A 14,293-nucleotide genomic window follows, 5' to 3' on the forward strand; every position below is an offset into this window, starting at 1 on the left:
AGTGGAAAAAGTCACTCATTGCTGTCGTAGCAAATGGTTGTGCTTACTACAGAGGGGTTTTCCGAATGACTCCTCCTCTTCATCTTTGTCTTTACTTTTACTATTATTATTGTTATTTTTCTTTTTACCTATTTTATACTTAAGTATATCTGCATCACATGTTTTATATAGACCATGCTAGTTCTAATTTTAGTTGTGTGGCTAATTTGCAGTCTGATTAGCAAAGTAATCTTTCCCCTTATTCTGTTTTCTTCTTCTTTTTATATAAAATAGTATTATTTTAAATTTTGATTACTATTGTTAAAGAATGCCTAAGAAGGTTTCTCTTTTGTTTATTACTTTTTTTTTTAATTGAAGTATGATTGACCTGCAATGATGTGTTAGTTTCTGGTGTATTTATTTTTGCCTTTATTTCTATTGCCTTGGGAGGCTGACCTAGGAAAACACTGCTATGATTTATGTTAGATGTTTTGCCTATGTTCTCTTCTGAGAGTTTTATGGTGCCCTGTCTTATATTTAAATCTTTAAGCCATTTTAAGTTTATTTTTGTGTATGGTGTGAGGGAGTGTTCCAACTTCATTGATTTACATGTGGCTGTCCAGCTTTCCCAGCACCACTTCCCGAAGAGACTATCTTTTTCTCCATTGTATAATCTTGCCTCCTTTGTCAATGATTAATTGACCGTAAGTGTGTGGGTTTATTTCTGGACTCTCTTTTCTGTTCCATTCATCCATATGTCTGCTTTTGTGCCAATACTAGCCTGTTTTGATTACTGTAGCTTTTGTAGTATTGTCTGAAGTCTGGGAGAGTTATGCCTCCAGCTTTGTTCTTTTGCTAAATATTGCTTTGGCAATTCTGAGTCTTTTGTGATTCCATATAAATTTTAGGATTATTTGTTCTATTTCTGTGAAAAATGTTCTGGGTAATTTGATAGGGATATTAAATCTGTAGATTGCTTTGGGTAGTATGACCATTTTGACAATATTATTTCTTCCAATCCAAGACCATAGGACATCTTTCTGTTTCTTTAAGTCATCTTTAATTTTCTTTATCAGTATTTTTACAGTTCTCAGTGTATAAGCTTTTCACCTCCTTGGTCAGGTTTATTCCTAAGTATTTTTTAATGCAATTTTAAAAGAGATTTTTTTTTTTTAGTTTCCTTTTCTGATATTTCATTGTTTTTGTAAAGATATGCAACAGATTTCTGTATGTTAATCTGGTGACCTACCACCTTGCTGAATTCATTTATCAGCTCTGGTAGTTTCTGTGTGGAGTCTTCAGGGTATTCTATATGTAGCATCATGTCAACTGCATGTAATGACAGTTTTACCTCTTACCTTCCAATTTGGATCCCTTTGATTTCTTTTTCTTGTCTGATTGTTGAGGCTAGGACTTCCAACACTATGTTGAATAGAAGTGGTAAGAGCAGCCATCCTTGTCTTGTTCCAGATTTTAGTGGGAAGGCTTTCAAATTTTTACCATGTCTATTATATTGGCTATGGGTTTGTCATAAATAGCTTTTATTATGTTGAAATATGTTCCCTCTATACCCACTTGGGTAAAAGTTTTTTTTCATGAATAGATGTTGAATTTTATCTAATGCTTTTTCTGTGTCTATTGAGATGATCATATGGTTTTTGTCTCTTCTTTTGTTGATGTGGTATATCACATTGATTGATTTGAGTGTGTTTGAACCATCCTTGTGACCCTAGGATGAATCCAATTTGATCAGAGCATATGATCTTTTTTATGTATTGTTGGATTTGTTTTGCTGATATTTTGTTAAGAATTTTTGCATCTGTATTCATCAGTGATATTGGCCTGTAATTTTCTTTTCTGTTGGTGTCTTTGTCTGATTTCAGTATCAGGGTAATGGTGGCTTCAGAGAATGAGTTTGGGAGTGTTCCTTCCTCTTCAGTCTTTTGGAAGAGTTTGAAAAGAATCAGTATAAGTTCTTCTTTGTTTGTTTGGTAGATTTCTCCAGTGAAGCCATCTGGTCCTGGACTTTTGTTTGCAGGGAGTTTTTTTTTTTCATTACAGATTTTATTTCCTTTCTAATGATCAGTCTGTTCAAATTATCTATTTCTTCTTGATTCAGTTTCGCTGGACTGTATGTTTCTAGAAACTTGTCCATTTCTTCTAGGTTGTCCAATTTGTTGACATTTAATTGTTTGCAGTATTCTCTTACAGTTTTTTTGTATTTCTGTGGTTCCCTTTTGTTTTTAATGAAACGATATTATTATAAGGACTTGATTAATCTCATTAATCAAAAGATAATGAAGAAGAGATAATTTTTCTAATGATGAGTCCAAAAATTTTGAGTGGTCTGTACACAGAAAGAGGTAAAAAATCAGAATGATTTATAGCAGGAAGTAGCCATTAGTATTGTTGAAGTCAGTAATTATGCAGAAGGACGATTTGGGCCACAAAGAATTGTGTTTATAAAAGGTGCTACCCGTGCAAGTAAGAGACTGTTGTCTATATAACCTGACTTTCCTCTACTTCCTGCTGCCTGTTTTCTTCTTTGAAGTTGCTGGGACAGCCCTACATTGCCACCACCACCATCATTCCACCATTTCCAACCCAGTGTTTGTTTGTGATGTGCATACTTATAATATCTGAGTCAAGATCATCTCTTAAGTAATTAATGCCTTATTTTTCTCTTGCACAAAAGAAAATGCTTTCTCAAACAAGTCCATTTGAGTAGAATCACAGATTCACTAAGTATTAGTTCTAGAAAAGGACTCACAAGCTAATGCCTTATTTTACAGTTGAAGAAACTGAGGCCATGGAGAAAAAAATGGCATTGCAGTTGTTATGCAGGATAAAAATCCCTGTGTTCTTTGAGACATACCATAAACAAAACCATACATCTGACACAACCATCACATAGACCACAATTCTCTGTTTGATGTTAGGGGAGTTATCTCTCTTTACTATACACAGTAAAGCCAGGAGATATTTTACAGAAAATGGAAATTATGGCATCTGTCAGGTGCTCAGCAAATGGTTTTGGGGTGAATGAATAAATTAATGACTATTAGTGTTTCTTTACTTCTTTAAAGAAGTTTCTTTTTTTTTTTTTTTCCTTAGATAATGAATTTAAGTGGTGGCTGGGGAAAGATTCTCCATGAGCAGCTTGATGCAACCGTTCTGATTGAAATTCAGAAGCACGTCCTAAATAGGCTAGAAAATGTGTGGTTGCCGTTGTTTCTTGCAAGTGAACAGTTTGCAGCACGTCAAAAGATAAAGGTATATACATTAATGTAATCTTGGGATAGCAGTTGACAGCACCTCTCAAAACACTGAATGCACATACTTGCTGACCCAGCTATTGTACTTCTGTGGCATAGTGGTTAAGAACATGGAGTCAGACTTCCCAAGTTTTAATCTCAGCACTGTCACATATTAATTGTGCAACATTAAGTTTTACAACCTTAGGTTCCTCATTTGAAAAAACATGAGGTTAATAAGAGTAATTGCCTCATAAGACTTATGAAGAGGAAATGAAATGATGTATGTTTAGTTTCTTAGCATGGTGCCTGGCACACAGCAAACTCAGATATTGTCTATTAAATATAGTTGTTATTTTTTATATTATTATTATTGAGTCCTCTTATAAATGGGGAAGGATGTACAAAGGGGAATAGTTAAATGAATTATGATAATTCCATACTATGGAAAACTATGCAGATTTCCATGTAAATGAGTTTATAAAAATGAGATTCCCACATATCCTGATAATGAAAGATGTTATTTACTGAAACAAACAGGATGCAGAACAAAAATATATAGAAAATAATCCTATTATATATGCTTATATCTCTGTATCTGTCTATTTAATGCATCTCTCTCTCTTTCTCTTTATCTATTTATATTATGTTTATGAACAAAAATCAGAAGAGGATCTGCATCCTGGGAATAGGTTTAGGGAGTGAAAAGGATTTTTACTTTGTAAAGTAGGGTTTTTGTTGTTGTTGCTGTTTTGCTTTTTTTGTTATAAGAAGCATGTATTGCTTTGATAATTTAAAATGTCATTATCACATTTAATAGGTGAACATGATCTTTACAAAGAGAACACAAGAGGCAAAGAGCATGTAATTTTGGACTTTAGTGTGTAAAGCACATGCCGCTAGTATTGATCAGGAAGAATGTAAAAAAGCTGCTCTCCATACTTAATTTATCAAACGCTTTGAGTCTTACTTATCTGGAAATATCCTTAGTCTTCTGCATACCTTAAGTTATAGAAAACACAGTACAGCTGGAAGCATAGGACTTATAGTATGAGGAAGAAGACCTGATTTGCTTTAGGCAAAAAATTCCTGGCAATAAGCTTTGGGACAACTCAGATTTTCTCATTTTCTTTCTTCATGATGACTCTAATTCTCTATCCAAAGCCAAGTAAAAAGATACTTGGCTTACTAATATCATTTACCATGTCTTCTCACTATGTTTACCACAATAATTTTATTGTTACCTACAGCCACTTCCTGCTTAGCAATTCTTTGGATGGTCAACAACATAAACTGATTCTGGCAACCTTAAGCCAAAGGCAAAAGAAAAGAGAGAACAAGTATTTATTACAAAATGATGCTGGAGCATCTCACAAACGTAGGGGAAGAATTGACACATAAGCTTTAGAAAGGCTAGAGGCCAGGACAGCCCTGGGAACCCAGCAAGAAGAATCCTCAGATCTTTTCTCCAGGCTGGGGCTACCAAAAGACTCAGCAGCAGTGACTCTGGGTCACTCTCTAGGTCAGCTCCTGGATGTGTGTGTGATGGACAGGGAGGTATGGTCACATGGCGCAGAATAGGCGGGAATGGTTCCGAAGAAAGGGAAAATACTGTGAATAGGCAATAACCTCAAGAAATACCTACTGTATTTCTTCCTTGTGTTGAGTAACATTTTTGCTCTTCTAAAATTAGTTGTTTTACTGGAAAATAGCACAAAAATCTGGGAAGTTCTAATTATCTTTCTAGCTTTAGTTTCCATGTTACCCAGAGTGAAACTATTGCCTGCCTTTGGCGCAATGCACTCAGGTGTTCTTATCTCCACTTTGCAGATGAAGAAACTGTTCAGAGAATTTGAGTGACTTGCCCAGGAACCTGGACAGGGCATCCATTTCTAAGTCTTATCCTCTTTCTCCTGTTCTCTGTCTTTTATCTGCACTGACCTTTACATCATTTTTAAAAGCTATTAAATTAGTAGATAATTTCAAAACTGGGGACATCCTGAATAACTGGGATAAAATCATTGATTTTGCTTCTAGGTACAGATGAGAGACATAGCTGAAGAGCTTTTACTACAGAAGCATGAAAAGAAAATCGGGGTCTGGAAGGCAAGTAATATTTGTTATATTCTTCCTCTTGTAAGTTCTGCTCCGTCAAATGATTGTTTTTCTTCTTCTTGTACAAAGAACCTCATTGTAGACACTGCTTTCTGAGCTACCAATAGACTGCTGACACTGTTCTTAACTGGCTGGTGGAATCTAGGGAAAAGTGTGAGTCTACTGGAGCCCTCACCTTAAAGAATTCCTTGACCTGCTCAACCCAAGAAGTGTGTAGTTGGACTTTAAATCTATATTTTTATTTATTTTGCTCGTGATGGATTTATGGAGACAAGCTGTTCATTCCAGCATATGGTCGTTTATTTATTGGGGGTGGATTACACAAAAAGGATGAGAAGTATGCAGCAGAATCAGCAACTTAGATGATCTTACATCATCCTCTTGATTTAGAATTACATTTTAACTTTAAAACAATTAAAATAGGTATCATTTTGGTGATTATTTAAACCATTATAATACCTTATTAGAAATTGCCTATTTTGCTTCTTAACAAGCATGCTAAACACAGTCCTCTTTTTGAGCCTGCAAATCCATGTGTATTCATCTTTCTACGGGTCTTGATAAAATGTCAAGCTAGACCCAGGTGACCCTCTACAACTAGCAAAGATAAAAATTTATTAGACTGTTAGAGGAATGTATGTATCTGTTAGGGTGCTCTTTTTCTGTGTTTTCCTCTTGAAAGGAAATAAACTGTCCTTATATTTATCTTTTGCTTTATATTTTTTTAAATACTAAATAGAATGGGCTTATACTTCATATTATTTTGCATTATCTATTATGTTATTTTCTGTTTAGTTAAATTACAGGTTTTAGTTAAATTGCTAAGTTTTAGTATCTTAAGAAGCAGGTCTTAAAACATTATTTGTTGAGTGGGTTTTAAATAAACATCCCGGTCTAATACATAGTTGTTCCTATTTATGGGGCTGTAATTTTAATAGGGACCATATGGTGAGTGTCTTAATGTTTTTATCCATAGAACACCACATGTGCCTCACTGAAATAGTGATAGACATCTCTTCACTTTATCTGGGGTAAAGGACCCACCATTCATCTAGACTGCCTCGGTTGCCTTCACTTTTCAGTTTCCAACTCAGATGTCATCCTCAAAGCCCTTCTCTGGCCTTCCCCAAGCTCTTAACTCCTCCAGGCAGAATTAGTAACTCCCTCCTTTGTGTTCCCATAGAGTTTTTACACAGCTCTCTTAAACACTTATGTTGATGATCACATATGACTTATTTCAAGAAACTTATTTTATGCCTTGTCAGTAGTGGATATTTACCATGCATAGTGGATCTTTATCATTGATTGTTACTGTAATTCCTAAGTTCATTAAAACATTGCCTTTAAAATGATGCCTCCTTGCATGGTTGTAGGCTAAACTCAGATTTAGAGAACTTCAGTAAATATATTGAGTGAAAAAATTAATTCAGTGAATGCAATAAAATCTATTAAGTTTTTTAATCTGAGAGGCTAAAGGAAGATGAATATGTGATCTAAAATGGTCAAAGTAAAAAAGTAGAAATCATATTTCAAAATTGTGAAGATATGAAATAAGTAATGCCTTTAGCCATAGCAAAACACCCTGGGTTCCTTCTGGTTGTTTTGCTATATAAAGTAAATCCTCAGTCAGAGGAAGTTTATTATTAAACTATCCATTAATAGTTATTTCTTCTTGCTGTTAATTATTAATAGCAATTTATTATTAAGATAATATAAAGATATCTCACCTAAAAACATGGTCTTTCTAGGGCAGAATTATAGTGAAGCTTTATAGTAAATTTTCTATTTAAATTAATAGGATTCATTGGTAGTTTTTTCTAAAATTTTTGAAAAAATTCTTAAGTGTTTAACTGCTTTTACTTTTTAAAAGACAGGAATTATATATTAACATATATAACATAATATATTAATTAATAACAATATGTGATCATAACATTATGATTACTTTGTTCTGTTTAAGCACAGAACTCATACTGTACACCAAATTGTAGTCTTTCATCCTAGTCCCAAACTGTAATGATTGTTAACGCTCTTAATGTAATTATGTGTTCTAAATCATCCAGTCATTTCTTTTTCCCTCTACCTTTTAAAAACATGATGCCATAAAAATATAAAGGAGAAAAAAGAGAGAAGAACAGAGGGGGAAAGTTGCGTAATTCTGTTCATCCGTGCCATGAATTTCAACAGCCAAAAGTAAAGGAGACAGAAGTTGGTCACTTTTAGCCTAATAAGTAACTTTATTATTAATTTTTAGAACACAGCTAATTTTCTGTATTCTCTGATTTGGACAGCCTGTGGAGAGTAAGTGGATATCTTCATCATGTGAAATCGTTGCTTTCCGTAAAGCATTGTTGAATCCAGTTACAGCAAGACAATTTCAACGGTTTGTGGCCCTGAAAGGAGATTTATTGGAAAATGGGGTGCTCTTTTGGCAAGAAGTACAAAAATATAAGGTATTACATTAAAAACTGGAGAAAACCACCTCTTTTTGAAGAGGAAATGCATTAACATATCAGATTTCTAACTAATTTTATGGACAAGATTTTGATTAAGGTGTCGCAGATCTTGATGTCTTCACACAAATGTGTCAGTACTGAGGTGTTCATTGTTCTATGTTAGATACATTTAATATTCTACAGTGAAGAGTAACAGCAAGCCCTGAAATGATAGTATTAGGCCTTTCAAGGTGTTCACATGTATTATGATCAAATGAGAACCTTCTTGAAAAGTTTTAACTAATTTTTGCATATCACTTATCTATAAATGTACCATGCACATTTTCTCCTGAAGATATCCATATTCAGTACTTTAACCAAGACCTCTTTACAAGAATTCCTTCTGACTTATTTGCAGCTTTGTTATCAATATCTTTGATATCAAAGATAATGGACTATAGGTAAATAAACCAACAGAGACGAGAGAGGATTTTCTATTAGAATGGCCAAATTTGTAACAAAATAAATAAGTGAAAGAACAAGTTTTTAGGTACAAAACAGTTTTTTTTTTTTCAGGTTTAATTGTTTGATGGAGTCATATAGAATCTTTGCATTGAAGAGGAGGAAAGGACTTTCTAGGCTATATTCTAGACTTGAATACAGGAATGTTGTCCAGAAATACCTAAGAATAGGCATCCAGCTTAAATACTCTCAGATTAGCAGGCTCATTTCTTTGCGGGCAACCTATTTTATCCAATTATAAAAGCTGAGAATAAAAATAAAATGGAAATTTTAGAGGATAATGCTTTTAATTGGCCCATAATCTTAGTATGTATTAGGCAGTGCTAGTACTCTGCAGCATGTATGTTCTATATAGTTAGTAGCTGTGCAATGCAATCTTCTTTCCAGACGTTCTCCAGCATGCCATGAAACTGTTTTCTACTCTTTTCTGTTATCAACAGTTTTTGTACTTTTCTCAATGAAGAAATTTCCTCAGGAAAAAAAAAAAAGTATTTTTAAATAAGTTTTAAAAAAATCTGTCACAAGTTAAGTAATAATAAAATACTTTTTTGAAAATTAGAAAGGGGGTAGAGTCTGTTCTGCAGGACAGGCAATGATGATGAGTGGGCAGAAGAGTCTGTAGGCTAAAATGAGTATGAGTAAGGCCAGCCCTGCTAGGGCAAGAGGTAATGAGATAAACTGTGCAGAACAAGCTTTTTAAAAAACCATGGTCTCATACACAGTCAACCCTTAACTCTGTGGCTGATTCTCCTTTAAGGCTGCCTTTGGTCCCCATTTAAATATCTTTTCTGTGGTATAGAATGAAGGACAACACTAGGTAGCTGTTAAAAATTATGCTGTAAGAGTAAGTTTGTTCATTTGGTAAGCATATATTGTCCCTAATATGCCAGTCATTGTGCTGATTGTAGGAATAAAAAGGTGGATACAATGCACTGCCTTCCCTCAAGGAAGGAGACGTCCATGAAAACAAATGTCATGAAATAATATTGATTCTGATCCATGTTCTAACTAGGCACAGTTTTGGCACAGAGGAGAGAATGATTCAGGGAGGCTGGTAGGTCAGGGAGATCTCAGCAGAAGGGATGATACTTGAACTGAGTCTTGAGGAAGTTTGCCAGGGGAGAAGCGTCCCACACAGCAGAGTCTTACTGTGCTCGCTTTCATGTGACTTACTGAGTGTTTACTGTCTGCCAGATATTGTCTTAACACTTGTCATGTAATAACTAATTTATTCTTTATCAGAATCCTAGGTCAAAGCTATAATTCTCACCATTTTACAGATGAAGTAGCTAAGGCATAAAAAATTTGAGAAACTCCTGACATCACTCACACAGCTAATCAAGTGGTAGAGCTGGAATTTGAACCAAGCCATTCTATTGCTAAAGCTTGTGCCCTTAACCACTAAATTACGCTCCCTTCCCTGATGATTGTAGTAATATGGAAAGAGATGGCTGCAGTGATCTTACTCAAACATTGTTCTGAATTGTTAAAAATTAGAAAGAACCCAGATGTTTGGCAACAGGACATGGGTTACTCAATTATGATACGTCTATACAACAGAATACTCTGTAGCCATTAGAATGTATGCTGTAGGAGAATAATCAATGATGGGAAAAGATATTCATCTCATCGATTTTTCAACACCTAGCTACTAGAGAACAGTATGATTTTAATCTAAAGGATGTTTGTACGTGTGTGCGTGTGTGTGTGTCCGTAGAGAAAAGACTGGAAGAATATATACATCCAGCAAATACTTATTGAGCACATATCAAAGGCCAGGCTAAATCCTGGGGGTGCAACTGTGAACAGTCTTTCCTCTTAGGGCTTACACTGTTGTGGGAGGGACAGACAAGTGATAGACTAGGCAATTATAAGAGTGTGATTAATGCAGTGGTGGAGGAAACACAGGATGCAATGGAACTACCTACAATGGACATCTTTCCTGGACTGAGGGAACGTTTACTAGGGGACATTGCAGTTGACCCTTGAATAACACGGGTTGAAATGTGCAGGTCCATGTATAGTTGGATTTCTAAAAAATAAATACAGACTACAGTACTACACAATCCACTGTTGGTTTAATCCCAGGTTGCAGAATCGCAATTACAGACAGCCAACTCTAGTTACATGTAGATTTTCTACTGCGTGGCAGAGTCTGTGCCCCTAACCCCCATGTTGTTTAAAGGTCAACTGTGTGCTCAAACTGAGACTTTAATAATGGGTGAAAGTTAACTTGGCCAGTGGTATAGTAGGGCAGAACACTTAGGAAAGAATCAAAATTCTCAAAAATTACACTCTCAAAATTAAAACTGCATAACTTCACAAATTTATTTTTATTTCACAAGCCTTGCAGCCCATAATAATAATAAGCCAGCTTGCCAAATAATCTGATACGATAATTTCACTAGTAATGGTAATTTTTGGTAACGTACCAAACATATGTGTTATAAATAGGCATTTTCTGAGGGGATACTAAATTGAGTAGAAGATGCTAACTGTTGCCTCAATGTAACATTTATATCAAGATTTTTCACAGGTAACTTATTCCAAACTTGGAACTTATGTATGTGAAGTTTTATTTGGTGAGCACTAGAATTTTTCTTTCTTTAATAGTGTCCATAAGACAGTTATTACAATGCCTGTCATATAGTGAGTACTTAGTAAATGTTGGCTTATTTCTGGCCTAGAATTACAAGTTTCCAAATATGTTTACCTTCTAGTGATTTAGAGAGCAGTGTCTTTGACAGAGAAATACCATGATTCGAGCTAAGCTACCTCTTTATTTTAAAAAACGATAGCCTTACATCTCGGCATAAAACTGGGTCTTTTAAATGTACAATTACTATTGTTAAGTTCTTTAGCTATAAATATGATAATGTAATAAGTTAACTTAAAACAATGTAGATACTAAGAGATGTGTAATACCCCACCTGCCAGCACAGGATTCCCGCTTATGTTGCTAGGCTTTTTGAGCCTAGGTCACCTTGGTGTAGAAGCAGTTATGGTAGAAAAAGCTTTTGCGTCCACCTGTAATTTGAATTAGGTGCCTGTTCTCAGTGCTCTCCCAGGGCCCCGGCTACCTTTACGGACCACTTAGATTAACTATCTCAGATCGGAGTAACGTGTTTTCATGCTTCTCTTCCAATAGATATTGAGCCTTTAAAGGGCAGGTGCTGTGTCTCGGGGCTCAGCTCAGTGTCTGGCATATAAGAGGCATTTAATATAAATGTGTTAACTGAGTCAAAGTAGACACTAAGCTGCTCTTTTGCCAGGAGAAAAAGCAATCAGGATTAAATAAAACCTGTATTTACGTAAGGTACATGCATCAAAATCTTAGGTTCCTCAAACCTAAGAGAAATAAAAGCTACGATTTCTAAGGTAGTCAGCATGTCCTAGTACCTTCCTGACCTGAAGTTAGAGTGTACATAATAACTGAAGGACATATTGACACATTCTATAAAGTGTTCTAGTAACGCATTAATCATGTATTATTCTGTCTTTCTTCCTTGGTTAGGACTTGTGCCATTCTCATTGTGATGAGTCTGTCATCCACAAGAAGATCATGACTATTATCAACTGTTTTATTAATTCCAGTATTCCACCAGCTTTACAAATTGACATTCCATTAGAGCAAGCCCAGAAGATTATTGAACACAGGAAGGAGTTAGGACCATATGTATTTAGAGAGGCACAGGTAAGAAGTCAGGACATGTGGCTAAACATACTTTAAAACAGATGAACAGTCTAGATATTCTTTTAAAGTTTTTGCATTATTCATATTTTGCAAGGTTCTAATTCTAATGCTGGGATTTATTCTATTTAATTAAAAAAATCTTTGCATATGCCACAGAACATGGAAATTAGTAACTTAATATTTTGTTGATGATAATGTGCAGAAAATACCATTATTTAAATACTGTGCTTTGACTTTGCATGGTTATCATTTTTATTTCTAACTTATAAAACTCCAGTTAATTCCTCCTTTCTTTCCCGCCATTCATATTTCCTTTTAAAATATCTGCTATGACAGATGTGTATAAAATATGTATGTCCCAAGATTTGCATATTTTTAAAGATTGGAATATTCACATAGCTCATAAAATAAGTGAGAGGAGATTTAAGTACCCAACCAACATAAAGTACACAAGCTCATGAAAGGAAAGTCGGGCCTGTTAACCTGCTCAAGTTACTTCTTTTTTGGGTAAATAATAGAAAACACTGCTTTGTTGAACATAATTTATTTGCATTTTGAAAAGCCTTTTAGTGATGCTGTTCCTGAAAAATGATTAAGAAAAATAAATTATAATAAGGGTAATAGGGAAGGCTGTGTCATGATTTAAGTGATATGAAACAGAGACTGAGGGTATGATTGCCCTTGAGCATGGAAAAAAAGCCGTTATTCCTTAACATGCATTTGCAAGCCAGCTGTGTTCTAAGTCCTAAAAGGAACTGAAAGTAGACTCACAATCCAAATTATGCATTAAAATAGGCAAAAATATAAAGGAATGATTGAGGATGTGCTAGAGAGAAATAGAGAAAGTATGGTGCCAGAACCGTAGCATCTGTTAATGAAAAGATCACTCAGCCTAGCCTCAGTCTCCTGAAGCCCAGGCCGGGGCTTGTCCGTCTAGAGCGTAGACCTTGAGTCTGACAGTGAATGTCCAGAGCTGCTTACATTGGTAAGTTCTGCCACACTGTCCAGGGATTGCAGCTTGGGAAATTTCCTGGAGTCTCCTAGTTTATGCCTTCTCCCTGGGTTCCCAAACAAAGTCCTAGACATATCTTAAATATGGACTTTGGAGCATCAGAAAACACCTCACCAAATCTATTACTCCTCTGTGCATAAGGAAGCTCAAGGGATGGCCTGCCTCCTGCCTGGGTGTACAAGCCACAGGTCTGGTTGCCATCCTCATGGCTTCCCTCTCCTTCACTCCCTTACCTTTGGTGATCTTCAGTCACTAAAACATATCCAATTGGCTCCTTGTTACCTGTTATTTTATCTACTTTTCTCCAACTCCATGCTGCTACCTCAGTTCACAAGGGAATGTCTTACACTGACTACCAAAATTCCCTGCCTCTAGGCTCTCTTGAAACTATTTAACTCACTGCAGACAGAGCCATCTTTTTCAAAATGTATATTTGATCATGTCACTTCTCTGTTTTCAGTTTCGATTACTCCCCATCATCCTCAGAATGAAGACCATACTCCTTCCTGCATATCTCTCTAACCACGTCGTCCTACCCGCTGCCATCTATCTCCCAGTCTTACTGAAATGTTTCTTCCCTCCAGAGCTTTTTGCAGTATCATCTTCTCTCCCTTATACTTCTGTAATGTCCTGTGTTTGTCCCTGTCAGAACACTTATCACACAAAATTGAAAATGACTATTCTCATGTCTGACTTCCCCATTGGACTATAAGGTCTTTGAGGGCAGGGTGTGTTTCTTATTTACCTTTGTGGCCTGAGTGCCTGGCACAGAATAGACACTTGACACTTTTGAATAAATGAAAGAGTGTGAGAAGAGATCCATCATGACGGAAAGGAATAGATCAAGTTGGAAATGAAAACGAAGCTGAACAAAAGGGCTGAATAGTAAATTAAAAACTGTTGCCTGTTTTTGCATCCTTATCATTGTAGCCTCTGCCTGCATTCCTAATAGCTCGAAAGGTTTCATCACTCAGCCGTATTTTCACTGGCCCTTTTAAATAAAACTACAGCCATTGCCATCTGCTGGCAGCGGGCAAAGTAGCTCTCTATTTATGAAAACATTTCCTTACCCATAGTTAGGTTATCTTTTAAGGTTCTGGAGGTACAGGGCAATTTTCATGAATAACATGTATGTCATTAACCTTAATTGCAACTTTTAGAAGTAGAGCAATTTTATGTTTGCCTTGAAAAATTGTGTCCTAATAGGGTGACTTACTGGAAGGCCTTCTAGATGAAAATAAATATATTTGAGAGCTGGGAATGACTCAGGTTTTGGAGCGGT

At 35.6% G+C, this 14,293-nt stretch overlaps 1 protein-coding gene across 1 annotated transcript in view; it reads left to right on the forward strand.

Moving 5' to 3' along the window:
• The window catches only part of RGS22 (regulator of G protein signaling 22), a 105,251-nt gene that overhangs the window by 77,805 nt on the left and 13,153 nt on the right, over positions 1–14,293 (forward strand). Inside the window, exons 19-22 of the mRNA XM_064476931.1 lie at positions 3,094–3,252; positions 5,271–5,339; positions 7,640–7,801; positions 11,820–11,999. Coding sequence (XP_064333001.1) covers positions 3,094–3,252; positions 5,271–5,339; positions 7,640–7,801; positions 11,820–11,999 — 570 coding nt within the window. The remainder of the gene's footprint in view (positions 1–3,093; positions 3,253–5,270; positions 5,340–7,639; positions 7,802–11,819; positions 12,000–14,293) is intronic.

The sequence above is a fragment of the Camelus dromedarius genome, chromosome 20, assembly GCF_036321535.1.
Source record: "Camelus dromedarius isolate mCamDro1 chromosome 20, mCamDro1.pat, whole genome shotgun sequence".
NCBI classification, from domain to species: domain Eukaryota; kingdom Metazoa; phylum Chordata; class Mammalia; order Artiodactyla; family Camelidae; genus Camelus; species Camelus dromedarius.